Source organism: Amblyraja radiata, chromosome 33, assembly GCF_010909765.2.
Source record: "Amblyraja radiata isolate CabotCenter1 chromosome 33, sAmbRad1.1.pri, whole genome shotgun sequence".
Lineage (NCBI taxonomy): Eukaryota > Metazoa > Chordata > Chondrichthyes > Rajiformes > Rajidae > Amblyraja > Amblyraja radiata.
In genome coordinates this window covers 21,172,779-21,193,687 of record NC_045988.1, presented here as the reverse complement: position 1 = coordinate 21,193,687, position 20,909 = coordinate 21,172,779, and the positions used below count along the sequence as shown (strand labels likewise).

The following is a 20,909-nucleotide window of genomic DNA, read 5'->3' as shown; positions in this document are numbered from 1 at the left end:
GCCTCTTGGCAAACTTGTCCCGGTTCACTTCCCTGAGCTGTCCCTCTGTTAGGGCTGGGACCATAATGTGCATTGGCGTTCTCATGACCCGACCCGTCATAAGCTCATGGGGAGAGTACCCCGTACTCCTGGACTGGCTGGCCCGAATCCCCATAAGGACCAGGGGTAAAACCTCCACCCACCGGTTGGGTGAGTCCCCTGTTTCCTTCCTTATCCTTTCCTTTATTGTCCGGTTCAACCGCTCTACCGGACCTGAGGACTGGGGGTGGTAGGCCACATGCCACTTGGCCTTGATGCCCAGTATTCTAAGGGTGGACTGCATGACCTGTCCCGTGAAATGGCTCCCCTGATCTGACTCCACGAACTGTGGGAGTCCCCACCTGGTGAACACCTCCCTAACCAGGATTTTTGCCGTACCCATAGCGGTGGCTGCTCTGCAAGGGAAGGCCTCTACTCAGCTGATCAGCTGCTCCTTGAGGTACCAAGGTCTAAGCGGAAGCTCAGAGGGGATAGAGCCTTTTCTGTTGCTGCTCCGGCACTCTGGAACACCTTGCCGTTGCACATCAGACAGGCCCCCTCACTGTCCATCTTCAAATCCTCCCTAAAAACATATTTTTATTCTTTGGCTTTCGTCACTGGCTGAGGCATTGCTCCTGTTTTTAGTGCTTTTAATGTCTTTTAATTTTTAGTGTGTTTTTTATAGTCCTTCGTTGTACGGTTTTTAATGGTTTTTAATTGTTTGTAATAGCTTTTTGTTCATGATTTCTCATGTACAGCACTTTGTGGCAACTGTAGTTGTTTAAAGTGCTTTATAAATAAAGTTATTATTATTATTATTATTATTACCCATTTTGAGAACACATCCACAAGGACTAAGCAGTACTTGTAACCCCCTTGAGCGGTTGGAAGGGGTCCGATGTAGTCGATTTGAATCGACTGCCATGGCCCCTCCACCCTCCCGATGTGTCCCATGGAAACCTTCCTTTTCTGGGGGTCTGGGTTGTTTGCTGCGCAAACCAGACAGCTTGCACAAAAGTCGCGAACGTCTTCCCTGAGCCCTGGCCACCATCCTGCCATCTCTACTCGCTGCCATGTGGTCTCTGGCCCAGGGTGACCTGCCCCTGGACCCTCATGAGCTAGTTTTAAAAATTCCCTTCTGTACAGGGAAGGCACTACCCACTTATCTCCCTTGAATAACATGCCTTCCTTCACTGACATGTCTTTACCCCCATACGGTCCCTCTATTTTCTCCTGCCTGCAAATGGCTGCTGAGGCAGCCTTTAAAATAGGGTCTTGTGCCTGGACCGTGGTCAGGTCCGGAGCCAAAACCACTCCCGCACTCTCCTTTTCACGAGGCTGCTCCCTGGCTGCAGCTACCTGTCCTTCCTCATAGGGGTCCCATGCTTTCCCACTCCTGGCTCCTTCCCTGGCCAAGCCATCCGCCCTCTGATTTCCCTTTCCCCGTGGCTCCGTTTTGGAATGGGCCTTCACCTTATGGATATATCTATCCCCGCCCTTCCCTACGGCTGCTACAATCCTCTCTAATAGTGGTTTAGTGGTCAGGGGCTTCCCGTCTGATGAGGTGTACCCTCGGCGGGACCAGATGGCCAAATATTCCGTGCAGGAATTGCATGTGAACATGCTGTCTGAACATATGGTGTATGGAGTGGGGAAACGCTCGGGATGGGTCACCACGTACATTACCGCCGCCAGCTCGGCCTGCTGGGCGCTTAACGTATGTGGGAGTTTAAGAGCTAGGGCTATCTCTGCCTCGGGGTCCCAGATCCCACAGCCCGTGAGCCGTATGCCCTCGGACACGAAACTGGACCCGTCCACGTATATTTCCCTACCCGTGGGATGTAACCCTGCTCTAAGCCCAAAGTCCACCTCCCATACCCCTTCCACCGAGCAATGGTGTGGCTCCCCTGGGTACACCAAATTGGCTGCGAGCTTGGGCTCACATAGCCTCTCAACCCGTAAGGCCATTTGGGAAAGGAGAAGGGTCCAGCGAGTGATCCTCGCACTGCTAACGGTCCCATCCTTAATCCGACCGTCCAGCAGCATCTGGGTTGGGGTATGGTGGGTCAGGAGGGTTATGGGGGACATTCTTATGAAGACCTGTACCTTCTTCACTGCCCAGTATGTGGCTAGCAGGTGCCGCTCACAGTTTGAATAGGACCTTTCTACCTCTGTGAGGACTCTGGAGGAATACACCACTGGCCTTAACTTGCCGTGCCGTTCCTGGAGGAGCACTGCGCTCAGGCCATCGCTGCTTGCGGCTACCTCCAGGAAAAATTCCTCCCTGTAGTCAATGGCTCCCAGAGCTGGGACCTTTTGCAGGTCCCGCTTCAAATGGACGAATGCCGACTCGCACTGCTCATCCCACTCCCACTCTACCCCTTTGCGTAGCAGCCGGTGCAGAGGTGTTGCGGTCGCGGCATAGTCCTCTATAAAGTCTCGGCAGTAGCCCGTGACTCCCAGAAATGATCTTACCCCCCCCACGTCCATTGGGACTGGGAGTTCCTGCACTGCCTGCCTTCTTGCTGTATCGATACCCCTTTCTCCGGCCCTAAGGGTCAGTCCCAAGAACTTTACCTCTTGTAACCCTATCTGTGCCTTCTTGGGATTTATTTTTAAACCGCTCTTACAGAGCAGCTTCAGCAGTTCATTTACTAGGGGCCCATGTTCCTCACTGGTGTCTGTGAATAGCAAAATATCGTCCACATACTGGACGATCTTGTGGGGCTCACTAAATTCCTTTAAACATTCCGCCATACATTGGTGGAAAATGCTGGGGCTATTGTGGAACCCTTGGGGAAGACAGTTCCACGTGTACTGCTGCCCCTTGAATGTGAAAGCAAATTTGTACTGGTCTTCCTTCCTGACTGGGATAGACCAGAAACCGTTCGAGATGTCTAGCACCGTAAATACAGATGCAGACGCTGGAATTTCTGCTAATAGGTCTGCTACAGCTGCCACAGTTGGTGCGCAAGCCGGAATATTCTTATTCAGGACCCTATAATCTACCGTGGCCCTCCAGGAATTGTCTGGCTTCCGTACAGGCCAGAGCGGTGAGTTCACGTGGGTGGCTATGGGCCTCAAAACGCTTTGCTTAACCAGTGAACTCAAGGCGACTTCTAAGTCAGCCTCCGCTTCTCGGGGAAAACTATACTGTTTCTGCGGTCGGGACATGGGATCCCCGTCTATCCTGACCTCTGTTCCTGTGACCCTTCCACAGTCGTGCTTGTGAGTAGCGAATGCGGCCAAATTTCGCTTAACATGGCCTCGATACTCTGTCGGGGTCTGCCTCACTAGGACCTCTAGATCGTACCCCTCTCTGGGCTTCACGACACACAGAGCCCCTCTCTCTGATGCCCTCTCGATGACCATTAACTCCTTCTCTCTCTCAGCCCCTTCTCCTGCTATGCCCCACAAACAGTGGTTCCTCAGGTCCACCAGGACCTGGTGGGCCACTATAAAGTCGGCGCCTAGTATCCCCTTTCCCTCCTGCTCCCAACTCATCAGGACGCATTTCCACTGCACCTGGAGTGCTCCTAATTGAATGGACAAGGGAACAGAGAAAAACCCCGTCTTCTCATTTCCCGTAAAACCGACAAGACTATAGGGTATCCCACTAGATAGAGGGGATGTACGGGGATTGTCCATGTGGACAATAGTACTGGAAGCACCTGTGTCCAGCAGGTAACTCCCGACCACATCCTGGACCTCCATCTTGACCCAGGGTCTCCCACATGGGCCATACTCTAATGGGCATAGGAATGTGGGCTGTTTTGCTGGCAGTCATAAAGGTGCCGGGGGTGCGGATACGGGCGCGCCCTGGCCTGTTGTCATGGCTACCTGTCCGGATCCTCCCGCCTTTGACTGCAAATAGGTAATTAGATCTCTTACATCTATTGTTACCTCCGGGGCTGGGTTGGCCGTTACCGGGGTCCTATCCCCCACTGCTCTACTTGGGTTTCTGCACTCCCTCTTGTAATGCCCGGGCTTCCCACACCCATAGCACACCAGCCTCATCTCGGAAGAGGTCTGGCTGCCTTCCTGTTTCCACTGCCTCCTTTTGGGGGGTGCAGGTACTATTTCGTGCACCTTGCCCTTAAAGGGCTTCTCCTCACTTCTCTCTCCATTGCGGTATGCAAGGGTGAGCTTCCTGATCACCTCCGCCTCGTTAAGGTTTGGGTCAGCTGGGTCGAACCAGTGCTCGGCCCTTGCCCTAACTCGAGGGGAGGCAATTCGCCACCAGAGTCTTCAGCCAGTGAGCTGTTCTCCCATCTAAATTCTGCCTATCTAAAGGCATCCCACACGCTCCCTCATATACTGCCCACAGCCTGTCTGCGAACATGTCCGGGGACTCAGCTACCTGCTGCTCCGTCTCCCCCACCCTGGTGAAAGGACTACCCTGATACAACCCCATGGCCTCCAGAACCGCTGTCTGTGCCGCTACCCATGTTTCAGGTCTTCCCCCTTCCCTGGAGGTCACTGCCTTGCATAGGTATGAATCCAGGGTCATCAGTAGCAGCTTTACCCGTTCTACCTCATCGCAATCGTTTATGTCGGCCGCCTGCTGCACCTCCATAAAATGCAATGACGGGTCTCCTGCCCTGGTTAACTTGGGAACCTGAGCCACCATGCCCCTCAGCACATGTGCCCCATGGGGAATGATGATATCACTCTCTATGGGCCCCCTATCTGCCTGCCCTACCGGGGGACCATATTTCCTTTGCCGTGCCGGGCACATCTGCCCTACTCTGGGCTGTTGCCCCTTTACCCCCAGCTCTCCCACCATGATCGGTAACCCCACCACCTCGTGGTGTGCTACACATGGCGCGGAAGCCGCTAACTGAGGGTGCTCTCCCGCCCCTCCTTGGGCCTGTCCCTCCCCGGACAACCCGAACCCCACCTGCCGACCCGGACCTATCCCCGGCGCCTCAGGAGGCGGTCTATTCCCCTTTGCCCCTGGGGAATCATCTGCTGAGGGAAGCCCTCTGCCCCCGGGGGACCCCCCTGGTCCTACCAGGTGAACCCGTCCCCTAGTCTTGGACAGAGTCTCCTCCAGCTGCGCTATCCTTGCCTGGCAAGGCCCGTGATCACTATTGCCTAGCTCGCTACGGGCCACCCTGTATGCTGCTTGTATATCCTGGAACTTTATGGATATATCTATCCCCGCCCTTCCCTACGGCTGCTACAATCCTCTCTAATAGTGGTTTAGTGGTCAGGGGCTTCCCGTCTGATGAGGTGTACCCTCGGCGGGACCAGATGGCCAAATATTCCGTGCAGGAATTGCATGTGAACATGCTGTCTGAACATATGGTGTATGGAGTGGGGAAACGCTCGGGATGGGTCACCACGTACATTACCGCCGCCAGCTCTGCCTGCTGGGCGCTTAACGTATGTGGGAGTTTAAGAGCTAGGGCTATCTCTGCCTCGGGGTCCCAGATCCCACAGCCCGTGAGCCGTATGCCCTCGGACACGAAACTGGACCCGTCCACGTATATTTCCCTACCCGTGGGATGTAACCCTGCTCTAAGCCCAAAGTCCACCTCCCATACCCCTTCCACCGAGCAATGGTGTGGCTCCCCTGGGTACACCAAATTGGCTGCGAGCTTGGGCTCACATAGCCTCTCAACCCGTAAGGCCATTTGGGAAAGGAGAAGGGTCCAGCGAGTGATCCTCGCACTGCTAACGGTCCCATCCTTAATCCGACCGTCCAGCAGCATCTGGGTTGGGGTATGGTGGGTCAGGAGGGTTATGGGGGACATTCTTATGAAGACCTGTACCTTCTTCACTGCCCAGTATGTGGCTAGCAGGTGCCGCTCACAGTTTGAATAGGACCTTTCTACCTCTGTGAGGACTCTGGAGGAATACACCACTGGCCTTAACTTGCCGTGCCGTTCCTGGAGGAGCACTGCGCTCAGGCCATCGCTGCTTGCGGCTACCTCCAGGAAAAATTCCTCCCTGTAGTCAATGGCTCCCAGAGCTGGGGCCTTTTGCAGGTCCCGCTTCAAATGGACGAATGCCGACTCGCACTGCTCATCCCACTCCCACTCTACGCCTTTGCGTAGCAGCCGGTGCAGAGGTGTTGCGGTCGCGGCATAGTCCTCTATAAAGTCTCGGCAGTAGCCCGTGACTCCCAGAAATGATCTTACCCCCCCCACGTCCATTGGGACTGGGAGTTCCTGCACTGCCTGCCTTCTTGCTGTATCGATACCCCTTTCTCCGGCCCTAAGGGTCAGTCCCAAGAACTTTACCTCTTGTAACCCTATCTGTGCCTTCTTGGGATTTATTTTTAAACCGCTCTTACAGAGCAGCTTCAGCAGTTCATTTACTAGGGGCCCATGTTCCTCACTGGTGTCTGTGAATAGCAAAATATCGTCCACATACTGGACGATCTTGTGGGGCTCACTAAATTCCTTTAAACATTCCGCCATACATTGGTGGAAAATGCTGGGGCTATTGTGGAACCCTTGGGGAAGACAGTTCCACGTGTACTGCTGCCCCTTGAATGTGAAAGCAAATTTGTACTGGTCTTCCTTCCTGACTGGGATAGACCAGAAACCGTTCGAGATGTCTAGCACCGTAAATACAGATGCAGACGCTGGAATTTCTGCTAATAGGTCTGCTACAGCTGCCACAGTTGGTGCGCAAGCCGGAATATTCTTATTCAGGACCCTATAATCTACCGTGGCCCTCCAGGAATTGTCTGGCTTCCGTACAGGCCAGAGCGGTGAGTTCACGTGGGTGGCTATGGGCCTCAAAACGCTTTGCTTAACCAGTGAACTCAAGGCGACTTCTAAGTCAGCCTCCGCTTCTCGGGGAAAACTATACTGTTTTCTGCGGTCGGGACATGGGATCCCCGTCTATCCTGACCTCTGTTCCTGTGACCCTTCCACAGTCGTGCTTGTGAGTAGCGAATGCGGCCAAATTTCGCTTAACATGGCCTCGATACTCTGTCGGGGTCTGCCTCACTAGGACCTCTAGATCGTACCCCTCTCTGGGCTTCACGACACACAGAGCCCCTCTCTCTGATGCCCTCTCGATGACCATTAACTCCTTCTCTCTCTCAGCCCCTTCTCCTGCTATGCCCCACAAACAGTGGTTCCTCAGGTCCACCAGGACCTGGTGGGCCACTATAAAGTCGGCGCCTAGTATCCCCTTTCCCTCCTGCTCCCAACTCATCAGGACGCATTTCCACTGCGCCTGGAGTGCTCCTAATTGAATGGACAAGGGAACAGAGAAAAACCCCGTCTTCTCATTTCCCGTAAAACCGACAAGACTATAGGGTACCCCACTAGATAGAGGGGATGTACGGGGATTGTCCATGTGGACAATAGTACTGGAAGCACCTGTGTCCAGCAGGTAACTCCCGACCACATCCTGGACCTCCATCTTGACCCAGGGTCTCCCACATGGGCCATACTCTAATGGGCATAGGAATGTGGGCTGTTTTGCTGGCAGTCATAAAGGTGCCGGGGGTGCGGATACGGGCGCGCCCTGGCCTGTTGTCATGGCTACCTGTCCGGATCCTCCCGCCTTTGACTGCAAATAGGTAATTAGATCTCTTACATCTATTGTTACCTCCGGGGCTGGGTTGGCCGTTACCGGGGTCCTATCCCCCACTGCTCTATTTGGGTTTCTGCACTCCCTCTTGTAATGCCCGGGCTTCCCACACCCATAGCACACCAGCCTCATCTCGGAAGAGGTCTGGCTGCCTTCCTGTTTCCACTGCCTCCTTTTGGGGGGTGCAGGTACTATTTCGTGCACCTTGCCCTTAAAGGGCTTCTCCTCACTTCTCTCTCCATTGCGGTATGCAAGGGTGAGCTTCCTGATCACCTCCGCCTCGTTAAGGTTTGGGTCAGCTGGGTCGAACCAGTGCTCGGCCCTTGCCCTAACTCGCGGGAGGCAATTCGCCACCAGAGTCTTCAGCCAGTGAGCTGTTCTCCCATCTAAATTCTGCCTATCTAAAGGCATCCCACACGCTCCCTCATATACTGCCCACAGCCTGTCTGCGAACATGTCCGGGGACTCAGCTACCTGCTGCTCCGTCTCCCCCACCCTGGTGAAAGGACTACCCTGATTCAACCCCATGGCCTCCAGAACCGCTGTCTGTGCCGCTACCCATGTTTCAGGTCTTCCCCCTTCCCTGGAGGTCACCGCCTTGCATAGGTATGAATCCAGGGTCATCAGTAGCAGCTTTACCCGTTCTACCTCATCGCAATCGTTTATGTCGGCCGCCTGCTGCACCTCCATAAAATGCAATGACGGGTCTCCTGCCCTGGTTAACGTGGGAACCTGAGCCACCATGCCCCTCAGCACATGTGCCCCATGGGGAATGATGATATCACTCTCTATGGGCCCCCTATCTGCCTGCCCTACCGGGGGACCATATTTCCTTTGCCGTGCCGGGCACATCTGCCCTACTCTGGGCTGTTGCCCCTTTACCCCCAGCTCTCCCACCATGATCGGTAACCCCACCACCTCGCGGTGTGCTACACATGGCGCGGAAGCCGCTAACTGAGGGTGCTCTCCCGCCCCTCCTTGGGCCTGTCCCTCCCCGGACAACCCGAACCCCACCTGCCGACCCGGACCTATCCCCGGCGCCTCAGGAGGCGGTCTATTCCCCTTTGCCCCTGGGGAATCATCTGCTGAGGGAAGCCCTCTGCCCCCGGGGGACCCCCCTGGTCCTACCAGGTGAACCCGTCCCCTAGTCTTGGACAGAGTCTCCTCCAGCTGCGCTATCCTTGCCTGGCAAGGCCCGTGATCACTATTGCCTAGCTCGCTACGGGCCACCCTGTATGCTGCTTGTATATCCTGGAACTTTCCCTCCAGCTCCCTGCACTTCTGTGTACTCTGAGCCAGCAGTTCCTGGGCGTTCCATTCCCTCTCCTTTGCCTCTACCACCTGGCATTGGAGGAATTCCTGGGCATTTCTGTGGGACTCCCTCGCCTGCAAGATACACTGCCTGGCTTTACTGCATTCCTCAGATAGCCCTTCCCTTTCTCTAGCGCTTACTTCAGCGCTGGCCCTAGCTTCTCTCAGTTGCTCTTCCAGTCTATCTACCTGTCTCTGCATATTTGCTACCTGCTGTGATAGGCACGCTAGCCAAACTGCCTTTTCCTGCCCTTTCTTATACAGTTTGCTTTCCGTCCATTGAGCTGCAGCTACTGCTGGCTGCTCTGCTCTCAACAGTGCTATCACCCATTGTTTGGTGAGATTGATCTTTTTAAACAGATAAGAGGAGATTCTCTCCTCCATCTTGCTGCGTTCTCTCACCCCCTCTGACAAATCACATATCCCAAACCACCGAGGTCCTGCCGCGGTCGCCATACTGTAGGGGTTTTGCGTTTCCCTTTACTCCACAAAAAGGATTCCCCTAGGTTCTAGACCTCGGAATTATGGTGTGATATGATAAAAGGTTGAATTGACCAGAGTGTGCCGATGAGAGAAAACAGAAACCAAGATGGACTCAAAGCAAGTCTAAAATTTACAGGCTTTATTAAACAATGAGAAATCGAATCTCACCAACACTACACAATACGTGGCTGAACTTATGCTTTAAACTAAGAGTATAGAAGGAAAACTATCGGGCACGTCGTAAAACTTACTTTACACAATTTTACTTGCAAGTACACTCCCCCTTTCCCTTTCTTCTCTCAACTATCCTATTTCGGGAACTTCACCAGGTCACCGGGATACTTACAGCTAGGTCGATCGGTTGGGCTCACGAGCCGTCCAGCAGAGCAGGAAGAGAGAGAGAGTTCTGGCTTGACTTCGACTTTTATACCTGATCTTCCTTTGAAACCCCCAGGTGGTCCTCTGGATAAAAGGGGTTCTTTTGATGTTTCCCAGTTTCGATCTGGCATGAACAATAGGCTTCCGATGATAAGGGGTTTGCTGATGTCATGATCCCTCAGCCTGATCGTTATCATCCCCGATGGTGATTGTGCTTGTGCTGGCCTGTTTACCACCGTCTGCTGAGGCTTGGTTCCTTCCTTTGTGTATCCAAGAGAATCTCGTTATCTCCGTCTCAGCCTTTCCTGTTCACACCGTCGTGTGATGTCCAAGTCCACAGGCCAGATGGGTTTGATTCTTTCTGTGGATTGGGGGGGGGGGTTTTCCATTGCAGCCAGCAAATTTGTCTTTTAAAATATCCATGTGCTTATCCAATTTCTTCCATAATTTTGGAGCATTTGCCCAAATAACTTACAAAGCCAAGATTGAAAAAAATAGCTGACGCTCCAGAAATAAGTAATAACTTGTCATTGGATGAGCTAGATTTGGACCCAGCTTTCCTATATTGTGAAAGGCTACAGAATCTTTCAGTCATGCCATATTCAGACTTGGTAGGAGTGTTTTACTGATAAGAAAAATGTATAATTGTGCTAACTCTCCATTATTCTGTGAGTGGGAGCACGAGAAGCAGAGCAACCTTTGTGCTCATTGTAATCTCGCCACTTCCATCTGATGATTGGATTAAAGATTGCTGTGGTCTACCTTAAACGGTTGTTGCTATCTGCTTTTTAAGAAAATAACTTGCACACCCAGTACCTTGCAGGTATTATTGCTGGGCATTACTACAGGAGTGACAAAACCATGAGAGGAATAGATTGGGTAAACACAGTCTTTTGCCCAGAGTTGGGGAATCAAGAACCAGAGGACATAGGGTTATGGTGAGGGGGAAGATTTAATAAGAACCTGAGGGGTAACATTTTCACACAAGTTGATGGGTATATGGAACAAGCTGCCAGAGGAGATAATAGAGGCAGGTACAATCACAACTTTAAAAAACATTTAGACAGTTACATGGATTGGACAGGTTTGGATGGATATGGGCCAAACACAGGCAGATGGGACTAGTGTAGATGGGACACGTTGGTCAGTGTAGGCAAGTTTGGCCGAAGGGCCTGTTTCCGTGCAGTATGACTCTATGAGTGGCCATCAGTCTGTGGCTCCAGATCCCGAGTCTCTGCTCCTGACAATGTTGATGGTCTTTGACAGCTTTTGCTATCCGGGGACTTTTGCGTTGTCTCTCATAGTCAGAGAAGCAGAAAAACGGATGAAGTACATTGAGAGTTAATAATTTGAAATGTTTAGTTAATTGTCACGTGTACCGAGGTACAGTGAAAAGCTTTTCCGTTGCATGCTAGCCAGTCAGCGGAAAGACTATACATGATTACAATCAAGCTGTCCACAATGTTCACATACAGGATGAAGGGAATAATGTTTAGAGCAAGTCTAAATGTGTAAATTGATCAAATACAAGAATAAAATAAAAGGAGGAAAAAAAACACCAGCTACTTTTCTTGGCAGATGAGCCCATTCATAACGTCAGTCCTAGAGTAACTCAGCAGGTCAGGCAGCATCCCTGGAGAACATGGATAGGTCAGGACCCTTCCTCAGACTGGAAAGGTTACCTATCCATGTTCTCCACAGAATCTGCCTGTCCTGCTGAGTTACTCCAGTACTTTGGGTCTTTTTTTCTAAACTAGCATCTGCAGTTCTTTGCTTCTACATTTTGGTTCATAATGTCGTTCATGGAAGCAGTCAAGTCATCCTTGTCTAGTCTGGTCTGTGTGGCTCCAGACAGATCAATATGATCTCTCGTTTCCCTTTCCCATGTCTTTCAGCCTGAAGAATGGTCTCGACCTGAAATGTCACCCTTTCCTTCTCTCCAGAGATGCTGCCTGTCCCGCTGAGTTACTCCAGCGTTTCATGTTTATCTTTGATGTAACGCAAAATCTGCAGTTCCTTCCTACTCAATGTGGTTATCATTTAAGGATGGGCTGTCAGTGCTGGGGCAAGTCCCGTGAGCAAGTAGTTTTATAAGTTGCCCTATCTGCTGACTGCGAGGTGTAGGTGAGACTGATTATTCTCTCTGTTTGTTGATCTCCAGGTGCTGCACTAGGACCCCTGCTGGCAGGAGTTCTCAGTAATTGGAACAACATGTTTTACATGTTAATCACGTCCGACCTTTTGGCCTGCCTGGTACGTCACCGTGTCTGCTCCTGTTATAGTCGAACCAAAAAAAAAACTTTAATTACTTTTGTAATTAAAAGCAAAATGTTGGTAACCTGAGCAGAGTTAGGTTTCTGATGAAAGATCTTCATCCTAAAGCATTAGTTCTGCTTCCCTTTCCACAGATGCTGCCTGGCCTGCTGCGTGGATTTTATTTCAGATTTTCAGCATCTGCTGGGTTTTTTTTAGCTTTCTTGTTATACAGCACTCCACCTCTAGTGAAATGAAATTGTAATTCCATTCACTGTGCCATGTCCTTGATCTTAGACTGAGAGGAACATTGAAGCATGGGCAGATAGTCAATTGGATCCCAGTCTGGGAATTTTCAGTTAGAGTGGTAATTTTGCCAGTGAAATGAAAGACCTGGGTAGAGTGTATGTTTTCACCAGTGGGAGTGTTATGGACCAGAGGGCGGCATTGCGGCACAGTAGAGTTGCTGCCTTACAGAGTCAGAGTCTGGTTTTGATCCTGACTGCAAGTGCTGTCTGTACGGAGTTTATACCTTCTCCCCGTGACCTGCATGGGATTTTTTATGGGATCTCTGGTTTCTTCCCACACTCCAAAGACGTACAGGATTGTAGGCTGATTGGCTTGGTAAATTTGTAAGTTGTCCTGAGTATGGAGGATAGTGTTAATGTGTGGGGATCGCTGGTCAGCGCGGACTCGGTGGGCCGAAGCCTTACTTTTGCACTGTATCTCTAAACTAAACTTAAGTAAACTGAAGGGCACAGTCTCCGAATAAAGGACATACCTTTAGAAGAGATGAGTGGGAATCGCTTAGCCAGAAGGTAGTGAATCTGTGGAATTCAGTGCCACGATGGCTGTGGAGGCCAAGTCAGTGGGTATTTTTAAAGCAGCAATTTATTGGTACGGGTGTCAAAGGTTACGGGGAGAAGGCAGGAGAATGGAGATGAGAGGAAAGCCAGATCAGCCACGATTGAATGGCGGAGCAGACTCGATTGGCCGACTGGCTTCATTCTGCTCCCATGACTTATGAACTTATGAATTTTGGGTTTCATCCCGATGGAAGTTTGAGCAAAACAGTTTATTAATCTGTCTCTTCAACTTTCTTTTCCAACAGTTATTGAGCAGATTGGTATACAAGGAGATCCGGGGCTGGTGTGGAAGCCAGCCGAGGACACGAGGGTAAGAGAATGGTCCTCATTAAACTCCCATTGACCCACTTGTGAATTATTACCTGCGTTGAATTGCATCTTCCACTGGCTTCACAATTATAGATGTTTTGAATGTTTGCAACATCTGTTAGAACCAGAGAGTTAGAACCTTGGATGGGTTAATGATCTGATGGGAACACAATTGTTTGGTTCCCCCTGCTCTTTCTTCCCATTCCCATTTTGCATGCAGTGATGAGACAGAGCACTGATGCAATGGAGAAGTGGTCAGTTCTTGCAGTGTGGTGTCCCGCCTATGTCCCTCCATCCTTCCACCTTCCATCGCTGCTCGATGAGAGGGGTATTGGCAGAGAATGGCAACATCTGTATTAGCACTGCTGGATGGAGACATATTCTTGGATGTTCCTCTGGTGGCATGGCGGTAGAGTCGCTGCCTTACAGCGCCAGAGACCCAGGTTCATTCCTGACTATGGGTGCTGTCTATACGGAGTTAGTATGTACCCCGTGACCTTTGTGTTTTCTCTGGGATCTCCAGTTTCCTCCCACACTCCAAACAGTACAGGTTTGTAGGTTAATTGCCTTGGTATACATATAAATTGTTCCTAGTGTGTGTAGTGTTAGTGTGCAGGGAACGCTGGTTGTCGCTGACTTGGTGGGCCGAAGGGCCTGTTTCTGTGCTGTATCTCTAAACTAACCTAAACAGTATGGCAAGTAGTCAGCGACATGCTCATGTTCCCAGTAATTTTATAATAAGAACCAGTTTTTAACATGTTCCTTTCCAGTAGCTCAACTTGGGTAAACAGTGTTTTGCTTTGTGAGGGTTTTATGGGCTATTGTGGACAACTGGCGACTCCAGGGCAACCAGTCACTGGCAACATCAGCCATAGGCATCCTGATGGGAAGTGATCTGAAAACCGGAGGCTTTATGATGAAAAGCGGCAGTTTATGGTCATCCACCACTTGACATTGGCCCTGTAATACTCAAGCATGCCTGACAGAAGCACTTCCACCTGAAGAAAGCACCAGAAGTGTGTGTGTTTTTTTTTTAAAAAGCGACACAGGCAGAAACAGGCGCTTTGGCCCGTCGAGTCTGTGCCAACCAGCGATCCCCATACACTAACACTGTCCTACACACTTGGGACAATTTACAGTTCTTACCGAACTACAAATTAATTAACCTACAAGCCTGTACATCTTTGCTTTCTTCAGGTAAGTGTTTAGTATTACAGGGCGAACTTAGCTTTGAATCTTTCTCCACAGATACTGCCTGACCTGTTGAGTATTTTGAGCACGTTCTGGTTTTGTTTACAAATTTCTAGCATTTTATAGTATTTATTCTCCAGCATATTGTAGGTGGCAATTCTAGGGTGGCAGGGTGACTTAGTATTTATTCACAATGTTTACATGATGTTTCATTGTATGAACTTTTATGAATGAAACGTATTGTAGGGGTGAAGTCTGACCTCTGGTGCACTCTGCCCTTGTACAGGAACCTGCCTGGAGAATGCTAAGGGACAGAGCAGAGGTCCACACTCTTCAATGGAACTGGCAGATAGTCCAATGTAAAATCAAGTGCTGGAGGAACTCAGTGGGTCGGGCAGCATCTTTGGTTAAGTTTAGTTTAGAGATAGAGCGCGGAAACAAGCCCTTCGGCCCACCATGTCCACGCCGACCAGCGATCCCTGTACATAGCACACTATTCTACACACACACGGGACAATTTACAATTTTACCAAGCCAATTAACCTGCAAACCTGTATGTCTCTGGGATGTGGGAGGAAACCGGAGCACCTGAGGGAAAGCCCACGCAGGTCACAGGGAGAATGTACAAACTCCATATGTACAGCACCTGTAGTCGGGATCGAACCCTGGTCTATGGCATCATAAGGCAACAACTCTACCGCAGCGCCACTGTGCCACCCGGTGGAAGGTATCGGTAGGAGACGTTTCAGGTCGAGACCCTTCCACAGACTCCAATTCAGAAATGAGGTACTGAGTCTGAAGATGGGTCCAGACCCAAAATATCTCCTATCCATTCCCTCCACAGATGCTGCCTGGCCCGCTCAGTTTCTCATTTTGTTTAGCTTGAGATTCCAACATCTGCAGTTCCTTGTCCATCAAATCCAGGCTCCCCCTGCTGGTCGGAAGGGATGGTGCTTCAACAGTACAAATAAATTACAAGACGGTGTATCAAATCTCAAAAGGTCATTTTGCACCTTTTACACTTTAATTTAGCGACACAGCATAGAAGTAGACCCTTCGGTTCACCGAGGCTGCGCCGACCAGCGATCACTCTGTATATTAGCACTATCCAACGCACTAGGGACAATTTACAAATTGACTTAGCTAATTAATTTACAAACCCGTACACATCTGGAATATGGGAAGAAACCGGAGCACCCGGAGAAAACCCACGCGGTCACAGTGAGAACGTACTAACTCTGTACAGACAGCACCCATAGTCAGGATCAAACCCAAGTCTCTGGCGCTGCAAGGCAACAACTCTACCGTGGCGCCACCGTGCCGTACAAGTAAATTCATAACCTCTGGATTTTAAGATGAGATCTTGCCTGGAAACAGTGACATCTGTATACTTTTTCCAGAAGTGCTTCTTTATAAAAATTAAGATCCTAGCTTTTTGATGGTGGTACACCATTTGGTGTGTTCAGATGCACAGCTGATACTCCGGGTATGTTCTGAGATGAATGCTTTCTGCTAGGAGAGCTGTGGGTGTGCAGTGCCCACATGGGTGGGCAGACGGGTGTCAAAAGACCATTCAGTCACCCAGTCTGCACGATGACCCGTGCTTGAACTTCCTGCTGTTTAGTTCCAGAGTTGAAGCCAGGTCCCACATCAGGCATAGCGAGCTGCCGACAAAGATCAAACCTGTGTACTATATCCCAGGAAAGGTCAGTCCTTTTCAGAGCGAATAGGAGAAATACTTTTATAGAGAAAGTAAAAGATATGGCTTTGTGGAGAAGGACGAAAGGCATTTATCGAAAAGTGTCGGGCGGTGCGGTGGCATAGCGGTAGAGCTACTTCCTTACATCGCCAGAGATCCGGGTTCGATCCTGACTACGGGTACTTGTCCCTACGGAGTTTTTACACTCCTCCATGACTTGCATGGGTTTTCTCCATGATCTTCAGTTTCTCCTCCACTCCAAAGATGTACAGGTGTGTAGGTTAATTAGCTTGGTGTAAATGTAAAATTGTCCCTAGTGTGTGTAGGGTAGTGTTACTGTGCGGTGATCATTGGTTGGCGTGGATCCGGTGGGCCGGAGGACCTGTTTCCGTGCTGTATCTCTAAACTAAACTGAACTACTGTACATTTACCATTCATTCCTCATGAGGTTTTTCTTCTTTTTTGTGTTCCAGATTTAAGGAGATCTGACTGAGAAGATCATAAAAGAAACCATGGAAATTCAATTTGTCGATTAATTCTGTTTTGCGTCAAAGATCTGGTTCCATCGGCGTGTGGGAGAAAAGTGTCAAAGGGGGGAATAAAGGGTGTCTTTAATGTTTTGATTCTTTCCCAGAGCCGTAGCACAGAGATTAAAGTCAGACCTGCCTTTTATGAATCTGTCAGCTAAATCTTAGCCACTCACTGACTGAAGTTGGCCTGCTAATTTATGGTGAAATGGTTTACATTGAGGGAGCACAGTCTGTGTCTGATGTACTGTCTTTTAATAAATATGTACGCCTTTTGTATATTTTTTCCAAGTGGAATAGTTCTTTTAAAAAAAAAAAGCTTCAAAATTCAAACATCGATCAATCAGTTTTCCTTCTGTGTTAGTTTAATTCATATTTATTTGGTACTTTTCGTTCTTGTTGGTTAACCTTTTGCACTGTAGGCAGAACATGATCTTGGGCAGGCGTCAAAGTTAGTTCCCTTTATGTTTGTGTGTGTGTGTGTGTGTCACACAGAATAAGACGTCAAGTTACTCACTAATGGTGCCATCTTCTAATGGTTCTTGCATCTTCATTTAAATGGTGGCTATAGTGGGAAGGGCAGGGGGTAGTCTTCATTGTGGTTGTACCAGAGTGCTTTTATCCTCTGCACTTTGGGCTAATGCCCTTCCTAGCCAGCCCTCAGAAAACTTGCTGGGCAGCACAGGCGAACTGTGCTTCAATTATGTTTATATTACTTTAAGCTTCATTGGTGGTGCAGGGAGTGTGGTGGGGGTTTACCAGATTGCTTCCTGGGATGTTTAGTTTGGAGATACAGCATGGAAGCAGGCCCTTAAGCCCATCAAGTCTGCGCAGACCAGCGATCCCCACACATTAACAGTATCCTAGACACACTAAGGACAATTGTTTTTACATTTAGACCAAGCCAATTTACCTACATACCTGTACGCCTTTGGAGTGTGGGAGGAAACCAAAGATCTCGGAGAAAACCCACACGGTCATGGGAAGAACGTACAAACTCCATGCAGACAGCACCCATAGTCAGGATCGACCCTGGGTCTCCGGCGCTGCAAGCGCTGTAATTCAGCAACTCTACCGCTGCGCCCCCCTGAGTCTAGGTGGGAGGGAGGAGGAGACAGCGGAAAGAATAGATACCCACATTAGGCAGGAAATGGTGTTGGATAGACTGATGGGACTGAAGGCTGATAAATCCCCAGGGCCTGATGGTCTCATCCCAGGGTATTTAAGGAAGTGGCTCTAGAAATCGTGGATGCATTGGTGATTATTTTCCAATGTTCTATAGACTCGGGATCAGTTCCTGTGGATTGGAGGGTAGTTAATGTTATCTCACTTTTTAAGAAAGGCAGGAGAGAGAAAACAGGGAATTATAGACCAGTTAGCTTGACATCGGTGGTGGGGAAGATGCTGGAGTCAATTATAAAAGATGAAAATAGCCGCACATTTGGATAGCAGTAACAGGATCGGTCCGAGTCAGCAGGGATATACGAATGGGAAATCATGCTTGATTAATCTTTTGGAATTTTTTGAGGATGTAACTAGGAAAACGGACAAGGGAGAGCCAGTGGATGTAGTGTACCTGGACTTTCAGAAAACATTTGATAAGGTCCCACATAGGAAAATAGTGGGCAAAATCAGGGCACATGATATTGGGGGTGCTGACATGGATAGAAAATTGGTTGGCAGACAGGAAACAAAGAGTAGGGATTTACAAGGTCCTTTCAGAATGGCAGGCAGTGACTAGTGGGGTACCGCAAGGCTCGGTGCTGGGACAGCAGCTATTTACAATATATATCAATGATTTGGATGAAGGGATTCAAAGTAACATTAGCCAAATTTGCAGATGACACAAAGCTGGGTGGCAGTGTGAACTGTGAGGAGGATGCTCTGAGAATGCAAGGTGACTTGGACAGGTTGGGGGCGTGGGCAGATGCATGGCAGATTAAGTTTAATGTGGATAAATGTGAGGTTATCCACTTTGGTAGCAAAACAGGAAGATTACTATCTAAATGGCGTCAAGTTGGGAAAATGGGAAGTACAACGGGATCTGGGGGTCCTTGTTCATCAGTCTATGAAAGTAAGCATGCAGGTACAGCAGGCAGTGAAGAAAGCAAATGGCATGTTGGCTTTTATAACAAGAGGGGTCAAGTATAGGAGCAAAGGGGTCCTTCTGCAGTTGTACAGGGCCCTAGTCAGACCACACCTGGAGTATTGTGTGCAGTTTTGGTCCCCTAATTTGAGGAAGGACTTTCTTGCTATTGAGGGAGTGCAGCGTAGGTTTACAAGGTTAATTCCCGGGATGGCGGGACTGTCATATGTTGAGAGAATGGAGCGGCTGGACTTGTACACTCTCAAGTTTAGAAGGATGAGAGGGAATTTTATTGAAACATAAGATTGCTAAGGGTTTGGACACGCTAAAGGCAGAAAACATGTTCCCGATGTTGGGGGAGTCCAGAATCAGGGGCCACAGTTTAAGAATAAGGGGCAAGCCATTTAGAACAGAGACGAGGAAGGACTTTTTCTCACAGATTGTGAGTCTGTGGAATTCTCTATCTCAGGGCGGTGGAGGCCGGTTCTCTGGATACTTTCAAGAGAGAGCTAGATGGGGCTCTTAAAGATAGCGGAGTCAGGGGATATGGGGAGAAGGCAGGAACGGGGTACTGATTGGGGATGATCAGCCATGATCACATTGAATGGCGGTGCTGGCTCGAAGGGCTGAATGGCCTACTCCTGCACCTATTGTCTATTGACTAGGCCTGTGCTCATGATTTTAGAAAAATTAGGTGATCTCATTTTCACTTACAAAACTCTTGAGGGACGTCAGGGTAGATATTTCCACTGGCTGGTGTTGACTATTACCGAGGGCCATAGTCTCAAAAGAAGGGATCAAGACTGAGATGAGATTTTGTTTTGGCACGGGAGGTATTAATCTTCATAAATCTCTCCCCAAGAGGGCTGTGCAGTTCAATTGCAGAACCAAAATTTCAAAACCAAGATTAATAGGTGTTTGGATATTAAGGGATTTTGAGAATGATGCAGGGAACTGTTTAGAGATACAGCGCGGAAACAGGCCCTTCAGCCCACCGAGTCCGCACTGACCAGCGATCCCTGCACACTTACACCATCCTACACACACTAGAGACAATTTACAATTTGACCAAGTCAATTAGCCTACAAACCTGTGCGGTTTTGGAGTGTGGGAGGAAATTGGAGCACCCGGAGAAAACCCACGCAGATTGCGTGGAGAATGTACAAACTAAGACACACTATGTACAAACTCCATAAAGACAGCACCTGTAGTCAGGATCGAACCTGGATTTCTAGCGCTGTTAGACAGCAACTGTACCATGCTGCCCTACGTGCTGAGGCTGAAGATCAGCAAGGATAATGATTGAATCACGATTTTCGCACGAATGGTCATTGGGTGAGTACAGAATTTGACATTCATGTTAATACTATGTGATGGTCTTTATCTTTAGCTGAGCTGATAAGCTGCCAGCTCAGCAGCACTAAACCACAGCCTCCTGCCAGCCTTTACATCTTCTTGATAGAAAGGAATGAACAGAAGGAACTGTACTGTGCTCCAATCTTTGGCACACACTCTCTTCACTGTTCCGCTGGATAAATGGTCTTTGGTACTAATGGCCCAACATTGGGGAATTGGAAAGAAGGCCACGGCTGGCTAAGTTTTGTGTGTCAATACTGGCAGTATTCTTATTATTAATATATGGGGGGGGGGAGCTTTGAATTAGATTTCACAGCATTGGCATCTCCAAACTCTGACCAGTCATTGAAACATTTTTGAAGAGTTTGTCATGCAAGATTTGGTGGCACAGTAGCGTTGCTGCCTTACAGCGCCAGAGACCCAGACTGTGTTAACCGCCTCGTTCCTACAACAAGAAGGTGCCGGGAAGCCAGGGCTTGCACCAAGAACCGGTTGGAAGAAAACAGACGGCACGGTGGCGCAGTTGTAGAGTTGCTGCCTTACAGCGCTAGGGACCCAGGTTCGATGCTGACTATGGGTGCTGTCTGTACGGAGTTCATATGTTCTCCCTGTGACTCCGTGGGTTTTCTCCGGTTTCCTCCTACATTCCAAATACATGTAGGTTTATAGGTTAATTGGCTTTTATAAATTGTCCATAGTATGTCTTAGAACTAGTATACTAATGATCATTGGTTGGAGTGGACTCTGTGGGCTGATGGGCCTGTTCCATGTTGTATCTCTAAACTAATTAGAAGAAATCTTGAAGGTGACGTTTCGGGTCAAAACTTCTTCAGGTCGCCTATTACTTCGCTCCATAGATGCTGCCTCACCCGCTG

General features: G+C 49.4%; 1 protein-coding gene across 1 annotated transcript in view; it reads left to right on the top strand.

Moving 5' to 3' along the window:
* slc37a2 (solute carrier family 37 member 2) overlaps positions 1-16,876 on the top strand; it is a 70,377-nt gene extending 53,501 nt beyond the window's left edge. The window contains exons 16-18 of the mRNA XM_033049481.1: positions 11,909-12,000; positions 13,112-13,176; positions 16,539-16,876. Coding sequence (XP_032905372.1) covers positions 11,909-12,000; positions 13,112-13,176; positions 16,539-16,554 — 173 coding nt within the window. The 3' untranslated portion in view covers positions 16,555-16,876. The remainder of the gene's footprint in view (positions 1-11,908; positions 12,001-13,111; positions 13,177-16,538) is intronic.
* Positions 16,877-20,909: the final 4,033 nt, after the last annotated feature.